The 19,427-nt window shown below is 43.1% G+C and overlaps 2 protein-coding genes across 2 annotated transcripts; one reads left to right on the plus strand and one right to left on the minus strand.

Annotated features, from left to right (window-relative positions):
- The first annotated feature begins 61 nt into the window (after nucleotides 1-61).
- Nucleotides 62-5,955, plus strand: LOC135490985 (PRA1 family protein 2-like). The gene is made up of 3 exons (XM_064776600.1): nucleotides 62-246; nucleotides 729-946; nucleotides 1,166-5,955. The coding sequence occupies exons 1-3, from the start codon at nucleotides 68-70 to the stop codon at nucleotides 1,303-1,305; spliced, it is 537 nt and encodes a 178-aa protein (XP_064632670.1). The 5' UTR covers nucleotides 62-67; the 3' UTR covers nucleotides 1,306-5,955.
- Nucleotides 5,956-11,235: 5,280 nt separating this feature from the next.
- LOC135490983 (vacuolar fusion protein MON1 homolog A-like) lies at nucleotides 11,236-17,646 on the minus strand. Its single transcript, XM_064776597.1, has 6 exons — nucleotides 17,476-17,646; nucleotides 16,798-17,236; nucleotides 15,864-16,039; nucleotides 15,048-15,168; nucleotides 14,465-14,746; nucleotides 11,236-13,917 (listed from the first exon to the last, which is right to left on the minus strand). The coding sequence occupies exons 1-6, from the start codon at nucleotides 17,520-17,522 to the stop codon at nucleotides 13,777-13,779; spliced, it is 1,206 nt and encodes a 401-aa protein (XP_064632667.1). The 5' UTR covers nucleotides 17,523-17,646; the 3' UTR covers nucleotides 11,236-13,776.
- Between the last annotated feature and the right edge of the window lie 1,781 nt (nucleotides 17,647-19,427).

Here is a 19,427-nt window from a genome sequence, read left to right on the forward strand (position 1 = left end):
GTTTTAAAAAGTTGGAATTTTGACAGTTCCTGGCACGAGGTTGAAATCCTAAAAATAGATTTTCATCATGTCGGAGGTCGAAATTGCTCCTCTCCGTGGTTTGGACGATTTTCTGCTAGAACAGGCCCGATTCCAGGTGCCAAATGTCAAAACCCCTGAAAGATGGGTGAACAGAGTATTGAACAACCTTTTGTATTACCAGACAAACTATTTCCTGTCTGCATGCGTCATATTTCTGATCGTAGGGTGAGTGTCCAAATCCTGTGCATTTCCACAGTGTAAATTCACATTCTATTTCTAAATTATTTGTGATAGTTGTTAACATTGGTCACTCAGGTGATTCCAATGAATCATGACAAGCTAAGATTACGATTTTAAAGTAATTTTTTTTACTATTTGGAACATGTGATATCTCTTGACGAGTAACAAACTTCCGATGCCTATCATTGTGACGTGACAACGCTCATGGCCATGCTGCTCGTACGGACGTGGCCTAGTGACTAGTGAGTTGCTCGGGTCATGGAAAAAAGAGACACAATGACGTTGCATTGTTCCGTTATCCATACAGTTTAGCTGAAACTTGCACCGTATATCAGAGAGTTAGAAGGGGTCAAATAGCAATTGCGATGTCACTTTCTGTCTGTTTAATTACTAGTTAGTACACTACAGGAGGACAAAAATATATCGTTTTTAAATGCAGTAATAGTATTTTATTTTCTGATTTTCAGTGTAATGAACCCAGCCCAGATGTGCGTAGGTTTCATCTCGATGGGCATTGCATTCGGCATATTCATCTACATAACCAGCTACAAATATGAGTTACGAGGTTTCAAACGCGATCATCCCCTGTTATGTCTGATTGCCATCTGTGGAATGGGTTACTTCTTTGTCTACCTGATTGGATCTGTTCTTGTATTCCTGTTTGGAATCGCACTTCCACTGTTAGGTAAATATATTTATATATCTGTGTCTTCATAGGGCTCTCAATTACCGCCCAAATTACCAGTCAAAATTACCAAGTTTTTTACCCTCCTGACGTGTTTTCTGAAGGTTAAAATGGCCAAATATGCTTCGGACATCAAGTGACACATGTGAGAGTCAAAATTACGTCCACATTTTTAATCTATAAAAGTGTTTTAAATGTTTGTTTCACTTCTCGTTGCAGTTATCCTCACACACGCCAGTTTGCGGCTGCGAAACATCAAGAATAAGCTCTCAAACAAAATCGAGTTTGTCGGATTAAAACGCACGCCAATGGGAATACTCTTAGAGGCACTCGGCCAGGACCAAGAAGCTGGATCATAGACTTTCGACCATACAATGTACAACAAAATAATAAATCTGGAATTCCAAATTTCTAGAGAGTATGTACTGTGCACCTTCCTACCTTACCAAACCAGTGTGAATTGAGGACCTGATTTTTACCTACATGTACAACCATCCTCACACTTTCAGATAACCATCAACGCTTTGTCCCCTTCATAAAGTATCTGAACTGAGCTCTACTTCTCACTTTTGCACATGGTGCACTATTGTGTGCACGCTGTACGCCTTATAACTACGTTGCAAAATGGTACCAATCGTTCAGAGTTGAATGTGTGAGGTTGACAATCCGTTGAATAGTTGCATGAGGATTTTAGTCGTGGGAGAAAATCTGGTCCACTGTTCGCACTCGCTTTTAGATTGATACATTTAGAAGGGGAATTTGTTGTATATTTAGCATAATTGCAACAGTGATTTACTGGCAATTAAAACTTGTATTTTTTTCAGAACGAGGTCAACAAAATCAGCCTCATGCATGGTGATGTAACATTTGTAAATCATCCGGTTTCCAAGTATTTACAATTTCACAGAAATGCTGTTGCTAAATTTATTTGCACTCGTAAGAGACCAAAAATGAACTTATTTCCTGACTCTACGGACAGGAATAGCCTGGGTTCGATCTGTTGTTAGTAATTTGCTCATTTTTGTGCGATTTATTACTGGACTTAATAATATGCTTCAACTTTTTTACAAAATGAATGTTGTCAGTTTGCAATCCCTTGATTTCTTATGCATGTGCTCGTCCCCGTGGTTATTGTCTTTATAAATATTAATGTAACCTAAATACTTGTATTAGATTTCTAGATTTAGATGTGAGGTTACTTATTCAAGGAATAAGTCGGTTATGCCTGCTCTTCAACTTTAGGAGTAGTTTCTAAACACTGGCAGGCCTGCTGCATGTAAGGTAATTTTACATTTCTATTTAAGGAATTAATACCGAGCTGGCGGTCATTGGTTGTATAATCAAGACCGCTCGGGTAGACCGAAAATGCAGTCCAAAACCCGAGGCGCTTCGCCGAGGGTTTTGGACGTAATTTGAGGTCTACCCGAGCGGTCTTGATTATACAACCAATGACCGACAGCGAGGTATTAATTTCTATTCTAAAAGGTTTCAAAATTAAACAAATTAAATATGATTTGAAAGGTATATATGTTCCGTTTTCGTCAAAGAATGATCCAGCCTGGTGTCCGGAACTCCGCCATATTGTTGCTTGTGAAGATGACGTCAATTTTATACCTACCCAGGCGGTCATTGGTTACGATACCAAGACCGCTCCAATCAAAACGAGGCGTAATGTATTTTGTATTAGAAACAATGATGTACTGTGACTAAGGCCTTTTAGAATTCAATACATAAGCAGCTTACCCAAGCATGGTCAATTGGTTCATTCTTCTGAAAAAATATGCAAAAATTGTCACCTCATAAATCATTGTTTTGTGACAATTTATGCATTATTTTCAAACATTTCAAAGGTTTTTGCCAAGAAGGTCTGAAACTTGATTGCCTTGTTAGTATTGAACTTCAGTAAAAGAATTCATTGTCGGCTCAAATCACAAAGCATAGGCATTGTAGATTTCTACACAAACCTATTTAACCTGCATAGATTTGTTTTCATTGGCATACTATTTTCATTCTTATGTAATCATTTCGCCAGCAATTTAAAAAATGGTGCTGAAGAAATTTGTTGCATTTACCTGCCAACATGGGGGAGAGATGTTGGCCTATGGTTCTATCACTTGTTTTATGACATAGCTATCATGACATATCAGCTCATTGATCATGACAGGGGTGGATCCAGGCTTCGAAGAAGGGGAGAGCCCCCTGGTGCTTTTTTGGGGTCAACGGGGTCAAGATTTTTCACAAATACGTAATTGCACACCCCTTTGAGCACACAAGTGGCTCATGCCTTTTCATTTGAAGCATGGTACACCCTACTTTTTTTCGGCCAGGCCTTTTTAGATTTCTAGCTTAAAATCTAATGCTGATTGTAGATTGCTTTATATAGAAATCTCTCTTTCCTATAATGGCTTCTAGTTTCTAATAAAATTAATTGCTTTTAATTTGCCCAGAGGGGCACCTCTTGGCGTGGAGTGATCAAGGGGTCAGCCTCTGTCAATTTCAGCATCATGGATTCAGAAACCTCAAAAACTGACGCCATAATTCAGCCATTTTGCTCACCACAACAGAGGCTCTGAACAGGAGAGAGGCTAATTCATGTTTGAAATATCCAAGATGCATTTCCAGTTCCGTAATGGTTATGAGACGGTTATTCAGGATCAATGATTTTACATTATGTTACTGTGTACAAGGTAGCATGCTAACAGCATGAGCATGACTAACAATTTAGGTAAACAGCTGTAGGTACAACAGCTAAAATGGCTAACCTGGGTAAGTTTACCGGAGGCAGTGTGTGGTAAAGTAAGGTGGGTTCTATCCCACAACCAGAGGATCAGTTTCCCAGCTGGCCGAGAGTCAAGCAGGTCTTCCAACTTGCCGAGGTCTGGCTTTGTTGGAAATAACTGTATTTTTGGAGTTTTCAACTAAATGACTTTGTGTTCATCTGGAAAAAGAGTTATTGAAGCATGATAAATTAGCCCAAGCTTATTTTACTTCTAAATCTAATGCATAATATCATATGATGTCATTGTTATTGTCGACTTACCAGATGTATGCAGTCTTTTGTAAATTACTATTGTTATTGTCGACTTACCAGATGTATGCAGAGTCTTTTGTAAATTACTATTGTTATTGTCGACTTACCAGATGTATGCAGAATCTTTTGTAAATTACTATTGTTATTGTCGACTTACCAGATGTATGCAGGGTCTTTTGTAAATAGCTAAATACATGTACCAATGAGCGCACATTTGGCTATTTTTCACAACAACTCCCAGGCACTTTCCTAGGCAGGCTACTCGGTAAGTTGGAAAGCCTAACGAAAATACACAAGACAAGATAAGATTCTCGGTCAGCTGGGGGACTGATTCTCCAGGGTGTCTCTTAGGTAGATCGAACATGATGTGCATCGGGTGTACAATTTCATCGAAGAGGAGTTCCGAGTTGAAATGAAGTCTAATTTACTATTTCGCACCTGTTGGCATCTTGTGGATCTGTGATGTAGGTTAGTTTTGATATCTTACAAGGATTATTTGATGAAATTAGCTATTGTTCTTGAGCTTAGAGTAAAACCAGTTGGCTTCTCTAAGCTTAGACAATGTCAGTCATGCAGAGTGCCATTGGTTTTGGTGTATTAACCAGCGGTTCAGTCTTTGCATGCACTCATCTTATCTCAAGAATGCCAAAAGTGTATACACGCATGTTTCAGAAAAAAGGAATTGTTGATGATATCGTACAGACTTGTGTTTAGTGATGCAGGTAGTGAGTGAGTCATGTATATATTTCAACAGGGTTCTCTTCAGGGTTTACTCAAGGTAGGGTGGTACCCTTAGGCTTGATATTCAAGAAGTTTTGCCAGTGTGCAATACAAGGTAGGGTGGCCAGCTATTTAACGTAGGGTGGCCCCGTAGAAACCCATTACAAAATTCTAGAACAAGGTATGTTCGGTGGCTCTTCCAAGGTAGGGTGGTAAGCAGCCAAAGTAGGATGGGCTGACCTGATGAATGCCCTTGTGGAGAACACTGATTTTAGCATAAGGAAAGGGTGGTCAAAACCAGTGGCAGTCAAATTATTCCACGCACCTGCATCAGCAATAAAAAGGACATCTTATGGATCATATCAAAATTGCCTGATACTGTAAGCAGTATTCATCTGGCCTATAACCCTATTCGTCCTTAGAAGCAACGAGCTCAAGGATATTATTGATAGATTTACTTGGACATCTGAAACAAATAATGTGTTTAATAAATCAAGTCTGCTCATTTTCTGATGCAAGGGCCAACCTCCTTACAGGAACTTGGTATTCTAATTAGCTGGTCTTCTTAATGAGGTTCTGTTAGTGAATCAATGACTTCATCATATGGTATTTTCTTAACTCCATTCCTTTTATTCTACACTTACCATATGTTGAGTTTCTGGAGACCATTTTTCGCATAATGATCTTTTCATTAACCCTTTCACTGGCAGTCATCACTGTAGCCATCCATATCCAATATGTATGTTGCCTGGAGAAAATGTTAGATTTCTCCAGTACATCTGCTTAGATATACTGGGCTTGGACAAATGAATTAATGTTGTATGTGTCATATTTTCTATTAACTCTTTCACTGCCATGGCCATTAATCGATGTTTTGAGAAGTCTCCTGTTGACTGCCAGGACAAAGATCTATGTCACGCTCAGTTCATCGAAAGGCCGCCAGATGGCTCCCCAATAGATATGCCCTGGCTTGGCTAACGACAGTCATGTTCATTGTCGACTAGCAGGTAAAAAAATACCAGTCAAATGATCATGTCCTTTGTTATTTAGGCCATAGCGGTCAAAGATTGAACAATGCTTTCAGTTTGTGCCTTTGTGCTTGTTAAAATTGTATATTTATGGATGAAATATACCTGACTATTTAAAGTGTTTAATGTATGTATATGTGTGAAGAATATGTCTACGAGATTTTCAAAATGCAATGAAGAAATAAGTAATATCACGATGTGAAAATTGTTGAAATAAAGAAGAATGTCCATATTTTGATTTTCAGTTTGATTCTTGTTTTCTTGTCCATGGTCTGCTCCCTACTTCACAGTGCAGTTGAACCTCTCTATTAGGGATTCCCCTGGACTGACACGTGACGTCCTTGATGGAGAGATGTCCTGCCCACTGTGTCGACTCGGCAAGAGACATCAGCCAGTTACAACCAGATTGAATCGGACCTGGCTACTCCACCATCTTGCCAGCACGGTCATAGAGATGAGACAGTCACAAACCTAAATTTGGTCTGGTTGTGACTGTCTCATCTCTAGGGATATGGACACGGTGGGGAGGCCAGGCCCAATCTGGTCTGCTCATGGCTGTCTCAACTCTTGAATACCATGTCAACATGGAGGAGCTGCCATGTCCAATTCGATCAGGTTGTGACTGTCTCAACTCACTCAGCATATGGGCAAGACAGTAAGCAGGCATGTCCAATTTGGTGTGGTTGTGACTGTCTCAACTCCCCAGTGTATGGCAAGGCAGTAGAGCCGCCAGGCCAGTGTGACTGTGACTGTCTCAACTCCATCGGCGATGGGCAAGAGAGTGAGGCAGTCAGGCCCATTGCGGCGTGTTTGTGACTATTTCAACTCCCTCAGCCTATGGGGGCACGACAGTATAGCAACCAGGTCCAATTTGGTGTGGTTGTGACTGTCTCAACGTATTGAAAAGACAGCAGAGCAACCAGGTCCCATTCGGTTTGTTTGTGACAGTCTCAACTCTGTCGGCATATAGGGCATGGCAGTATAGCAGCCAGGTCGAACTTCAGTGTGGCTGTGACTGTCTCAACTCCCTCATCATATGGGCATAACAGTAGAGCAACCAGGTCCAATTCGGTGTGTTTGTGACAGTCTCAACTCTGTCAGCATATAGGGCATGGCAGTATAGCAGCCAGGTCGAACTTCAGTGTGGCTGTGATTGTCTCAACTCTCTCAACGTAAGGGAAAGGAAGTGACTCTGGCCTGGCTGCGCTACCGTCTCGCCCATACACTGAGGGAGTTGAGACTGTCACAACCACACCGAATTGGACCTAGCTGCTATACTGCCATGGCCATATGCTGATGGAGTTGTGACAATCGTAAACACACCACATTGGACCCGACTGCTTCACTCTCTCGCCCACCGCCGATGGAGTTGAGACAGTCACAACCACACAGAATTGGACCTGGCTGCTCCACCGTCTTACCCATACACTGAGGGAGTTGAGACAGTCACAACCAGATTGAATCGGACCTGGCTACTCCACCATCTTGCCAGCACGGTCATAGAGATGAGACAGTCACAAACCTAAATTTGGTCTGGTTGTGACTGTCTCATCTCTAGGGATATGGACACGGTGGGGAGGCCAGGCCAAATCTGGTCTGCTCATGGCTGTCTCAACTCTTGAATACCGTGTCGACATGGTGGAGCTGCCATGTCAATTTCGATCTGGTTGTGACTGCCTCAACTCCCCAGTATATGTCAAGACAGTAGAGCAGCCAGGCCAGTGTCAGTGTGGTTGTGACTGTCTCAACTACCCAGTGTATGGCAAGGCAGTAGAGCCGCCAGGCCAGTGTGACTGTGACTGTCTCAACTCCATCGGCGATGGGCAAGAGAGTGAGGCAGTCAGGCCCATTGCGGCGTGTTTGTGACTATTTCAACTCCCTCAGCCTATGGGGGCACGACAGTATAGCAACCAGGTCCAATTTGGTGTGGTTGTGACTGTCTCAACGTATTGAAAAGACAGCAGAGCAACCAGGTCCCATTCGGTTTGTTTGTGACAGTCTCAACTCTGTCGGCATATAGGGCATGGCAGTATAGCAGCCAGGTCGAACTTCAGTGTGGCTGTGACTGTCTCAACTCCCTCATCATATGGGCATAACAGTAGAGCAACCAGGTCCAATTCGGTGTGTTTGTGACAGTCTCAACTCTGTCAGCATATAGGGCATGGCAGTATAGCAGCCAGGTCGAACTTCAGTGTGGCTGTGATTGTCTCAACTCTCTCAACGTAAGGGAAAGGAAGTGACTCTGGCCTGGCTGCGCTACCGTCTCGCCCATACACTGAGGGAGTTGAGACTGTCACAACCACACCGAATTGGACCTAGCTGCTATACTGCAATGGCCATATGCTGATGGAGTTGTGACAGTCACAAACACACCACATTGGACCCGACTGCTTCACTCTCTTGCCCATCGCCGATGGAGTTGAGACAGTCACAACCACACTGATTTGGACCTGACTGCTCCACCATCTTGCCCATACACTGAGGGAGTTGAGACAGTCACAAACAGACATTGTGGCTCCACTCCGTGGTTGGCGAGATTTTAACAGCCATGAGCAGACCGACTTGGACCTGGCCACTCCACCGTGTCGATACAGCGAGAGACTCGAGACAGCAGTAAACAGACTGAAACAGACATAGAAGCCCCAACACGGCGAGAGAGAGGAGGCGGTCACAGCTAGACCAAAGTATACGTGGCTGCTCCACCGTCTTACCAACACAATGAGAGCTAAGACAGCCCTACCATAGAGGCAAGACGGAGTGACAGCCAGGTTCGATTCCGTCTGGTTGTGACTGTCTACACATGTTGAATTGAAGGTAGAGCTGCCAGGTCTGATCCGGCTTGGTTGTAATGGCCTCGACTCTCTCTCACCCTATGGGCAAGACAGTAGATCAGAGCTGCCGAATTGGTTCGGGCTGCTCCACCGTCTTGCCAACACACTGAGGTAGCTGAGACAGTCTAAACCTCACCGAATTGGAGCTGACTGCTCTACCATCTTGCCTCCAGACCTGTTTCAGCCTTTTTAGAGCTGTCTCGCATCTCTCGCTGTATTGACACGGTGGAGTTGCCAGGCCCAATTTGGTCGCTCAACTCTCGCTACATCTAAAGAGTGGAGTTGCAAGGCCGATTCGGTCTGTTTGTGACTGTCTCAACTCCCTCCGTGTATTGGCAAGACGATAGATCAGCCAGGTGCAATGTGGCCTGGTCTCTCTCAGTGTATCGGCAAGACGGTAGAGCACCCAGGCCAGAGTCAGTGTGGTTGTGACTGTCTCAAATACATCTGCGTATGGTCAAGACGGTAGTGCAGTCAGTCCAATTTGGTGTGGTTAACGTTGTGACTGTCTCATCTCCCCAGTGTATGGTTAAGACACTGGATCGGCCAGGCCAGAGTCAGTTTGGTTGTGAATGTCTCCACACCCTCAGTGTATGGGCAAGACGGTGAGAGCAGCCAGGCCAACTTTGATGTGCTTGTGACTGTCTCAACTCCATCTGCGTACGGGTAAGATGAAGGTCCAATTCGGTGTGGTTTTGACTGTCTCAGCTCCCTCAGTGTGTTGGCAAGACGGTTGAGCAGCCAGAACAAATTCGGCAGCTGTACTGTCTTTCCCATAGGGTGAGAGAGTCGAGGCCGTTACAACCAGGCCGGGCCGGATCAGACCAACCAGCTCCACCATCTTTTCAACATGGGTAGACAGTCACAACCAGACGGAATCTGACCCGGCTGTCACTCCGTCTTGGTAGGGCTGTCTTAGCTCTCATCGTGTTGGTAAGACGGTGGAGCAGCCACGTATAATTTGGTCTCGTTGTGACCGCCTCCTCTCACCGTGTTGGAGCCTCCAGGACTTTTTCAGTCTGATTACAACTGTCTCGTGTCTCTCGCTGTATGGACACGTTGGAGGAGCCAGGCCCATTTTGATCTGTTCATGGCTGCTCCAACTCTCGCCTTATCCACTGAGTGGAGTTGCAGGGCCGATTTGGTCTGTTTCTGACTGTCTCAACTCTCTGAGTCGGTTGGCAAGATGGTGGAGCAACAAGGACACATCCAATGTGGTTGTAACTGTCTCAACTTCACCTCAACTGAGTTGCAAAGTAAGGTTCTTTGTCAGTGCAATAAAAGACCCACTAAGTGAAAAGCATGATTAGCTTATGTGGACTCATCCTCTGGCCGACGATAGAGTCACTTGGCCAATAAACCACATTAGTGCGCAACATGGTGAGAGAGATGAGACAGTCTCACCCTGAGTGAGTTGGGCCCGGTGCCTCCACCATGTCGCCAACACGGTGAAAGGGATAAGACAGTCTCGTCGGTTTCCTGGCCAGAGACCAATCACCTGTGTTACCACGGGTGGAATGCAATTTTACATGCGCGACATTCATCCCTGCCCAACCTTGGGGCCCACATCTTGATCCTATTATCTTGCAAGGACGTTATCTGAAGTCACAACCAAGCTGTCTCCCAATATCACCCAATGAAACGCTACTCGTAACTTGAGTCCTCATCCCTAGAGATGCTCGGTCTGGTTGTGACTGTCTTGTCTCTCTCCCTGCTTTCGTGCTGGTCACAATACGCACATGGTTGTCTGATGAGATAGGGCCCGAGCTAGTGGTTGTGATATGTCTCTCTCCCTGCTTTCGTGCTGGTCACAATACGCACATGGCTGTCCGATGAGATAGGGCCCGAGCTAGTGGTTGTGACATGTCTCTCTCCCTGCTTTCGAGCAGGTCACAATACGCACATGGTTGTCCGATGAGATAGGGCCCGAGCTGGTGGTTGTGACATGTCTCTCTTCCTGCCTTTGAGCAGGTCACAATGCGCACATGGTTGTCCGATGAGATAGGGCCCGAGCTGGTGGTTGTGACATGTCTCTCTTCCTGCTTTCGTGCTGGTCACAATATGCACTTGGTTGTCCGATGAGATAGGGCCCTAGCTAGTGGTTGTGACATGTCTCTCTCCCTGCTTTCGTGCTGGTCACAATACGCACATGGTTGTCCGATGAGACAGGGCCCGAGCTTGTGGTTGTGACATGTCTTTGTGCTTGTCACAATACGCACATGGTTGTCCAATGAGACAGGGCCCGAGCTAGTGGTTGTGACATGTCTTTGTGCTTGTCACAATACGCACATGGTTGTCCGATGAGACAGGTCCCGAGCTAGTGATTGTGACATTTCTCTCTCCCTGCTTTCGTGCTGGTCACAATACGCACATGGTTGTCCGATGAGACGGGGCCTGAGCTAGTGGTTGTGATATGTCTCTCTCCCTGCTTTCGTGCTGGTCACAATACGCACATGGTTGTCCGATGGGGATAGGGCCTGAACTAGTGGTTGTGACATGTCTTTGTGCTTGTAACAATACGCACACAGTTGTCCAATGGGATAGGGCGCAAGCTAGTGGTTGTGACATGTCATTTTGGGCTGAAAACTCAGGATGTCCGATGGTCTGCTTGGCCTTTTAACACTATACCTCCGGCAACAAAAAGACAAACAACACTTCCACTATAATCACTTACTTTAAGTGTGTATTAAGAATTAAGTGTTTGTACAACCCCAGATACAGGGGTATTGTTTATAATAAACCTATAGTGTGCATCCTAATTTAACTGAAACACATACAAGAAAACACATTAGAATACATGTACAGGGAGTCCAAATAATCTACCAATAGAAAGACCATATAATTTTTAACTAACATGAAGTTGGCCAATCAAACTCAGACAGTTAGTTACACTTAGTCTGAGAATGCTGTCCGATTTTACCAACAGGCCTACCTCATTTTACACAAAAAATTATAGGTCCTTTTTATGGCGATGTTTTTTTCGACCACCCTGTATATCACAAGTCAAGAAAATAGCATCTTGAGGAATCCCAATGTCACAGCAGACCAACAGGCATTGACAGAGGGAGTGACTACCATTTACTCTGGCCGTAGGCTACGTAATCTGTGGACTAGTGGGCTGTGGACTGTTTCTTTCCTCGTACAACCAAGGGGAACATTGAACAGGCCTAACAAAGTTCCAGTTTCTGTTTGGCGCGTCACAAGGTCCCAAGCTGACACAGAGCAGGGAAAGACTGCACAAGAGAACAGTTGATGGCCGATCAGCCTTATGGAGGAGGAATACAGTCTAATCCTTTCCAATTGGATTAACCATATAAACTATATACAGTGGAACCTCCCTTAGGTGACACCTCTTTACCAAGGACAACCTCTCTATTAAGGATGCTAGTTTTGGTCCCAAATTGGTAGTTTCCATTCAATTTGACCTCTCTAATCAGGACACCTCTCTATTAAGGACAGCATTTGTCAGTTCCGAGTGTGTCTTTAAAAGAGGGGTTCTACCGTACAGGTAAATTATATATATTCAAGACTTCACAGAAATAGGTGCCTTAGGCCTGCATGATTATTCGGACAGAACCAAAATCATAAATTTACACCATTCTGTATAAATTTGTGAGAAATGATGTTGATGAATAAATAGAAAGTTAGATATTACTACAAGAGAAGCATGAATAAGTTTCAAAGAGAAAATGTATCTGAAAACTCCACTTACCAAGCAAAATTAAAACATTTCATGAAAATGTTTTCTCATAGTGACAAATATTAATACTGGCCAATGTTTACTCAAAGAATTGTTTGATAACAAATGTTATTTGGAATGCTGACATTAATTCTTCAATTCAAAGTTAATTAATTAACAGCTCATATCATAGTACGGAACTCAGATATTTAGCTACCTGACATATGGTTTTGGTAACGTAACATATGGTTTTGGTAACGTAATAATTTTGTCTTTACAGCAAAAAGGCCACGTAAATTCTAATTCTAGAACAAGTGGGTCACCTTATAACTAATCGAAATAACGATCGAAAGACTCCAAGTTCAAATTGATAATGTAAAAATACTCAGCCACCATACATACTTTCATAGAGCAGCTGGTTTTAAACTTGATTTTCCCCGAAAATATTGCAACTAGTGACATTGACTTTTCAAACAAGTCTCGATAGCACATAACGCAGAGAGCACATGGATTTCCCGATTGTATCGTGATAGATAAGTGTCACGACTTCTCCGGGGTGTACAGATTTTCCAAAAGCCTTATAAGAGCCCCAGTCCTATAATCCTCAGAAAAGCCCCAGTACAAGGATTTCAAAAACACCCAAATATACATAATAGCTTAAAGGCAGAGTCCCTGCATGAACATGCTTACAAAGTGGAAATGCTATGCTTGAGCTGGGCCAAGATAGCAATCAAGATATCGCTATTGACAACTTTTGCCATGTCGCCCAAACCAACTATGCAATCAGTTGGCATGACAGCAAGGTCATTGAACCCAATCGAAATATCCGCTGGGTGGAATCAATCTGGATTAGGAAAAAGTACAAGAACAGAGACGAAGGGGCTTCAAATAACATTGCACCTCACCTTTAGGACGAAGCTTTGTTGAAAACAACCCCCTAGCCGTCAATAGAAGAACCAAGGAACTTTCTTCTGAGGATACGTCTTGAGTCGTCATGAAACGTCAAGGTATTTGTTGTTTCAATACTGTTTCATGAAAAACCCCTAGCTGTCGATAGAAGAACCAAGGAACTTTCTTCAGAGGATATGACTTGAGTCGTCATGAAACGTCAAGTTATTTGTTGTTTCAATACTGTTTCATGAAAAGATAACATTTTTCTATAGTCTCAGCATGTGGGTAAATTGATTCTCCAGCTTGACCCAGTCAACACGTTCACAAATGGACCTTGCCTTGTTGCTCAAGTGTTTTTCATATACATCTGGCCAAAGGCACTTAGTTGAACCTAGCACTGTGACCAGATCACATTTACCAAAAGACAGTGGTGTTACACAACACTAGATTCTACTTAGGGCCTAACCAATGCTCTTTCAACATGTCAACTAAAGCCGGTCAACTATGACACTGGCTTCCCAGAGCTGTGTAACATTACTATTTGTGATCACACTATAACAGTTTAGTGACAAGAGGCCAGCTAGGTACCTTTGGCTAGATCTCTCTGAAAATCACTTGAGCACAAGTAACTCGTACAATGAATCACAATTCTAGAATGTCGGCGAGTTCAGTATAAACAGGCGGTCCTCCTCTTTCTTGATCCACTTCAGCAGACGGTTGACAGAAGCGATTGCTACAGGCTTGGTAGTTAGTGGTCCAAATATGGCGTACAGCTCGAATCCCGAGGTCACCTGAAAATGGGAATATCATTTTATAGATAAGCTTTCATAGGATATAACGCAGTCAAGGACTTGACATCGAGCCATACTATATGTAGAAATCAGAGACCCAATTTCAGCTAACAAAAAAAAAAAATCTCTGCAAAGAGGCAGATAATGTTGTTTGCAGGAATTACAGGTCATCAGAAGCATGTCCTGGCATATTTACATATCTTTTGAATAGTTTTATTAACACGCGTGGAACTAAAATTCTGGCTCTTCACAGTCCTTTGAATGAGACGTAACAAGGTTCCTTGTATCTGTGGTCTATGTCAGGGCAGGCCAAAGACCCTACCTGGTCAGAAACATCAGTAGCTTGCGTGGACTCTACCTCTGGTCGAAGTCGGAGTCACTAGGCCAAAAAGCAATTGGTGCCTAACCGCAGTGGCACATAAAACGCTCATCCCGCCTTGGAGGAGGAATACTCTCTGGAGAATAACACCAACAAGTGCAAAGCGAACACTGAAGATGAATGAAGAAATAGTTCTATTTAGAATATTTTTTTATTCTGACCACTCACCCATCCGAGCAACGTCTCGTACTCCCCGACATGGAATAGTATCTTCAGAGGCCTCGCAGTGCAGTGTATCCTGTGATGGAGGTACTGATACAGGCCGTACAACCGCGTCTGCTCCTCATCTGAAATGTACGGCGCTTCGAAATCTGGACTGGTGAACTGTGCGGTGCTTCGCGACTTGTACATAAAGTGCCGAAGGTCGGGGATGCCAACTTGCGTAGTGCTGTAACCTTTCCTTTTCAAAGACTCGTTGATTGCTTGTAGGCAATTGTGTCGTTTTAACCTCTGGAAGAAATTAATCATGAAAATGGTTACCAAATGATAGGGTACTCTAGAACTTCCCTTAGCGGATGCCTCTCTATTAATGACACCCTCTCTATTCAGGACACTGCATTTCGTCCCCAATTGGTAACCTCCATTCAATTTGACCTCTGTAATCAGGACACCTATCACTTAAAGGACAGCATTTGTCAGTCCTGGTCAGGAGTAGGAGGCAAGAGTTACACTCATCATCGAGATACAAGACATGCCCCATCGCTACTGTTATAGTCCCTTTAAGTATGCTACTGGTGCAGGCTGTACTTACATCTAGTATCCTATTCCTACAGTCTGACAGTTTAAAGAATGTATCACGATCTACAGTCAGGAGGAGGAGGCAAGAGTTACACTCATCATCTAGATACGAGACATGCCCGTGAAGGTAACCACTGAAGGAAAGATGCATCATTATTAGACATGTAAGCGAGGTTAAGACGATTTTTTTTACGACTCTGGCTCTGCCTGACATCATCAATTTAAACACACTTAAACTTTAAGGTGGGCTTTAGGCTAAGCTGACCTCAAGAGGACGAACATGGCCGAGTCCGGAAAGTGCCAGTGCAACGCATCAGACCAGACACCCGAGCATGTGCTCCTGAACTGCCCACTCTGGGACACTGAGAGACTGGCCACATGGCCACACAGTGCATCAATGGAGACTAAGCTCTGGGGATCAAGGGAGGAACAAGAGACAACAGGTTTATTACAGACATAGGCCTGGTTCTTACAGTGTGATCCTCTTGCGATGCTCCAGAACTACCCACTCTGGGGCACCGAGAGACTGGCCACATACATGGCCACACGGTGCATCAATGGAGACTCAGCCATGGGGATCAAGGGAGGAACAAGAGATGACAGGTTTATTCGAGACATAGGCCTGTTTCTTACAGTGCGATCCTCTTGCGATGCTCCAGAACTACCCACTCTGGGACACCGAGAGACTGGCCACATACATGGCCACACGGTGCATCAATGGAGACAAAGCACTGGGGACCAAGGGAAGAACAAGAGATGATAGCCAGGTTTATCAGACACATAGGCCTGATTCTGTAGCAAAATCAAACGCTAAGAACAAGATACTGACCTGGTATCAAACTTGGGTAGACATATGGGCGTCCACGACTCTGCCGCCTTGAACGACTCTGATGCATTGACCAGGTTGATAATAAGATGCAGGTCTATTGGATGAAGGAAATACTTCTTCATTCGCACCAGGGTTACCAGTTGATTATTTGCTAGGAGAATGGCAAACACTAAATCCTGAAAGCCAAATGGGAAAGTGAGTTTCAAGCATACACAGGTAATGGAAAAAAATTTGTTGTTCATGACAAAATGGCCAATTGAGTCATCATCATCAATAGCGGCTTCGTGGCCCTCCTGGGTCTTTGCCAGTCATATAGGATTTGTCTAGAATGGTTCAAGGGGTATGCCCTTCATAATCACTGGTGGTCTAGGAAAATAGAACTGCAGCTGTACATGTACATATTGCTGTAGTGCAGTTATGATGAATTCGAATTTGCTGAAACGCGGTACTAAGAGTATTAGTACATGCTGTATAGTCGTCTACACAATGGCACTGTCGAAGTTTGCATCCAGTGCATTTTTACAATTTGAAATATTCAAATTCAATTACAAATTTCAAATATTCAACGAACAGCACTGGCCATTAAAGGGTAACTCGTGTCAAATTTCACCATATAATGTTTTAGCTGTTGTTGACAAATGACTACGTCACTTTCTCATAAATCGGTAAGGTTTTCGAATCGAAATGCACATTTTCTATAAATTGATGGTTTAATCCCGCCCGGACGGCTCGCTGCGATGCCATAATAAATCTACCGGTAATCAAAAATAGAAAATTTGAGCTTTACATTTGTGATCAACAATGGACTTATTTCCGCAAAGTTGTAAATCACATCATAGTATCACTTTAAGGGTCACTGACTTGGCCACTTGGAGTTCTCTCAAGTTCTCCTAGGATATAGTTTGTTACCAGGGGATTTCTTTTTATTGCTTACCTTAACTTTTGCATGCATTGTTACAGTCTGCGCAATAGTTTCTCGTATAGAGTTTGGCAGTGGCAGACAACGGACAGCACCAAGTAAGAAACTCGGATCGTGATCCATCAAGTTCAACAAATTATCTATGAATTTCTCCGTCCCCGATAAGAGGCGCCGTAAATCGTAATTCCTCCTTGTTTTGAATATCCTAGAGAGTTGACTATATGTTAAGACACTAATTATCTGATTATATACATAAGTTAGTCGCAGCATAATCTGGGTTGTCGATTCTGTTGTTTTCGAGACGCAAACCAGGATTATGTGTTCGCGAACTAGAAAGACGAATTGATGGTCACCTGCGATGATACATCGCATATTGTCTTTGCTATCCTGAATAAACGAAACTAGGGCCTGCATCACTCCCATAATGGTCACAAGTTTGTCTTCCTTGCCATATCTGAAATGAAAGTTTGCACTTTTTAATTTAACTGCGATAGTTCTTGAAGTGAGCCCATTGACTCCTCCATGCTAAACTGCGAGGAATTCCCTGGTGTCCTGTCCGATTTCCATTGACCATTAATCACAAATTGTTCTTACTGAGACAAAATGAAATCACAACCAGATGGCCAGGAAAAGATCTCTTTAAAATGACATTTCTCATGATACCTATTACATTACAAGTTCGGCCCTACTCACCTGGAATATATGGGCTTCCCTGCATCGCTAAATATAAATATGTGCATATCTTTATTCTTCCATTCCGCACTCTGCACATTTTCGCCGGGCTCCTCCTCTTCTTCCTCAGGAATTTCACTAACACTGCTTCGGTCGTTATCAATGGCGTCCTGGACACCAGTGTTCTCACTTGCACTTGATTGTGATATTGAGTCCTCACTCTTGTCATCCTATTGAGAAGAAAATACAAATGTTGTCATGAGTTAATGTCATTCTGAAAAGCAGTCAATTGAGCATGCCAAGCCCTCAGATCAGATCAAATCCTTGCCACTCCTATACAAACCTCATGCTCAACCTGAACCTAGAAGCCACGGGGGTCACTACCACACCCAGTCAGCGAGGGACCAGGTTGCAGGCTGCAACGCAAATAACAAGACCAAGGACTCACTGTACACAGGATAAATGTGTTGTGTTTACAGTCGGAAATCTTTAATGGTCAAATACGCCAGATATGTCACTCCCTCATCTTCTTCCTGTGTAGTGTGTATTTCAGTCACCAACATATTTTGTACATATTCTGACCACAAATCGATTCATTCTAACATTTTTTTATGCACGCAAACGACCACTGATTGAACCTACAGAGTCATTTTTGATAGCATCGGCCTTGGTTGGCGTTTCCTCAGGTTCTGCAGAGCCAGCGGGGACATTTTCCAAACTTTCGTCAACAGACACTTCTCTTGCGATGCGACTGATCGTCCCACTCGGATGCCTCTTTATACCCTCAGAATCAAATGTTTCATAGCTTAAATCCTCGAAGGAATCTGTAGCAAGAATAAGAGCAGCGTCTCCACCACCAGGTTCGCATCCTTTCTTTGTTTCTTCGCCAGAATCTGTCAATTTATCACCAGAAATTGTCGATTCGTCAGCCTTGTCGGCCATGTTGAATAATATGTTGTGGTTGTCGTTTCTGTCGTTGCCGGTTGGGACAATTGTCTTCGGCGAAGGCGTGGTCCTGCGGTCCGCTTACTTGTATGATATAAGTTCTTCAGAGAGGTTGGTTGGCCTGGGAATCATCTAAATACACACACAGACTTCGAAAATTGTTTGTGAAAACTTTTGAGTGCATCATTTGATTCCATCTTGCTTAGACAGGGCCTGGTAGAAACGCGATGTCTGGATGTAAATAACATTATACGCAAACAACTAACTTTTTTTCCAGGTAGGTACTGGACATGACAACCTCCCAGTGTGTATTCGATGTATCTGCACAGGAACTGGTATCGCAAACTTGTGCCGGGCCAGCAAGACACTCCTTTAAGTTATTGGAAATTTCCCAGCATCGGAAATAAATGTAGCACAGACGAAACGTTGTAAAATATAAACATTTTTTATTTGGCAGATAATACAAAGAGGAAACACTGTTACAATGACAAACTTTATGGAATTCATGCAAGCTGAGGATAAGAAGATTATGAAATGTAAAGATTTCAAATAGCATTCAGATAACGGGACATAATCCCATTTTGGAAAATGCAAAAGGTCTATAATTTCTATGATATCATATGACAGCTGATGAAGGGTTAACCCATGGATAACTAAATGAATTGTTTACAACAACACTTTTGTCAGAATTCAAGGTTACATCTTGAACTATTCCCGATTTCGAAAATTAGTCATCACAATTTTTACCATGGTAAAGATCCACAAATCACCATGGTAATTTCCTTTTACCATGGTAAATTCATTAAACTTGCTATTAATTATTTCTTTATGGCAAAGAGAATTTACCATGGTAAAATTGGTTTACAAAGCAAGCTTCTACCATGGTGAAATTCGACCATGTCTCTTCCTTTAAATATAACTGTATAATTGTACTTGTAATTGTACTTAGCGTTAAGTCTTAACAGCAGATGACATCATTCATCCCAATACAATTCGAGTCAGAATGTAATCATTTATAAAGGAAAGAT

The sequence above is a fragment of the Lineus longissimus genome, chromosome 7 (assembly GCF_910592395.1).
Source record: "Lineus longissimus chromosome 7, tnLinLong1.2, whole genome shotgun sequence".
Classification (NCBI taxonomy): domain Eukaryota; kingdom Metazoa; phylum Nemertea; class Pilidiophora; order Heteronemertea; family Lineidae; genus Lineus; species Lineus longissimus.

Excerpts from the sequence above, each read along its gene's own strand:
- LOC135490985 (XM_064776600.1), top strand. The coding sequence starts at position 68 with ATGTCGGAGGTCGAAATTGCTCCTCTCCGTGGTTTGGACGATTTTCTG. Across the intron at positions 247-728 it reads GTCATATTTCTGATCGTAGG|TGTAATGAACCCAGCCCAGA; the intron begins GTGAGTGTCCAA and ends TCTGATTTTCAG. Across the intron at positions 947-1,165 it reads AATCGCACTTCCACTGTTAG|TTATCCTCACACACGCCAGT; the intron begins GTAAATATATTT and ends TTCTCGTTGCAG.
- LOC135490983 (XM_064776597.1), bottom strand. The coding sequence starts at position 17,522 with ATGCACATATTTATATTTAGCGATGCAGGGAAGCCCATATATTCCAG. Across the intron at positions 17,237-17,475 it reads GGGAAGCCCATATATTCCAG|ATATGGCAAGGAAGACAAAC; the intron begins GTGAGTAGGGCC and ends CTTTCATTTCAG. Across the intron at positions 16,040-16,797 it reads CAATGCATGCAAAAGTTAAG|GATTTAGTGTTTGCCATTCT; the intron begins GTAAGCAATAAA and ends TTTGGCTTTCAG.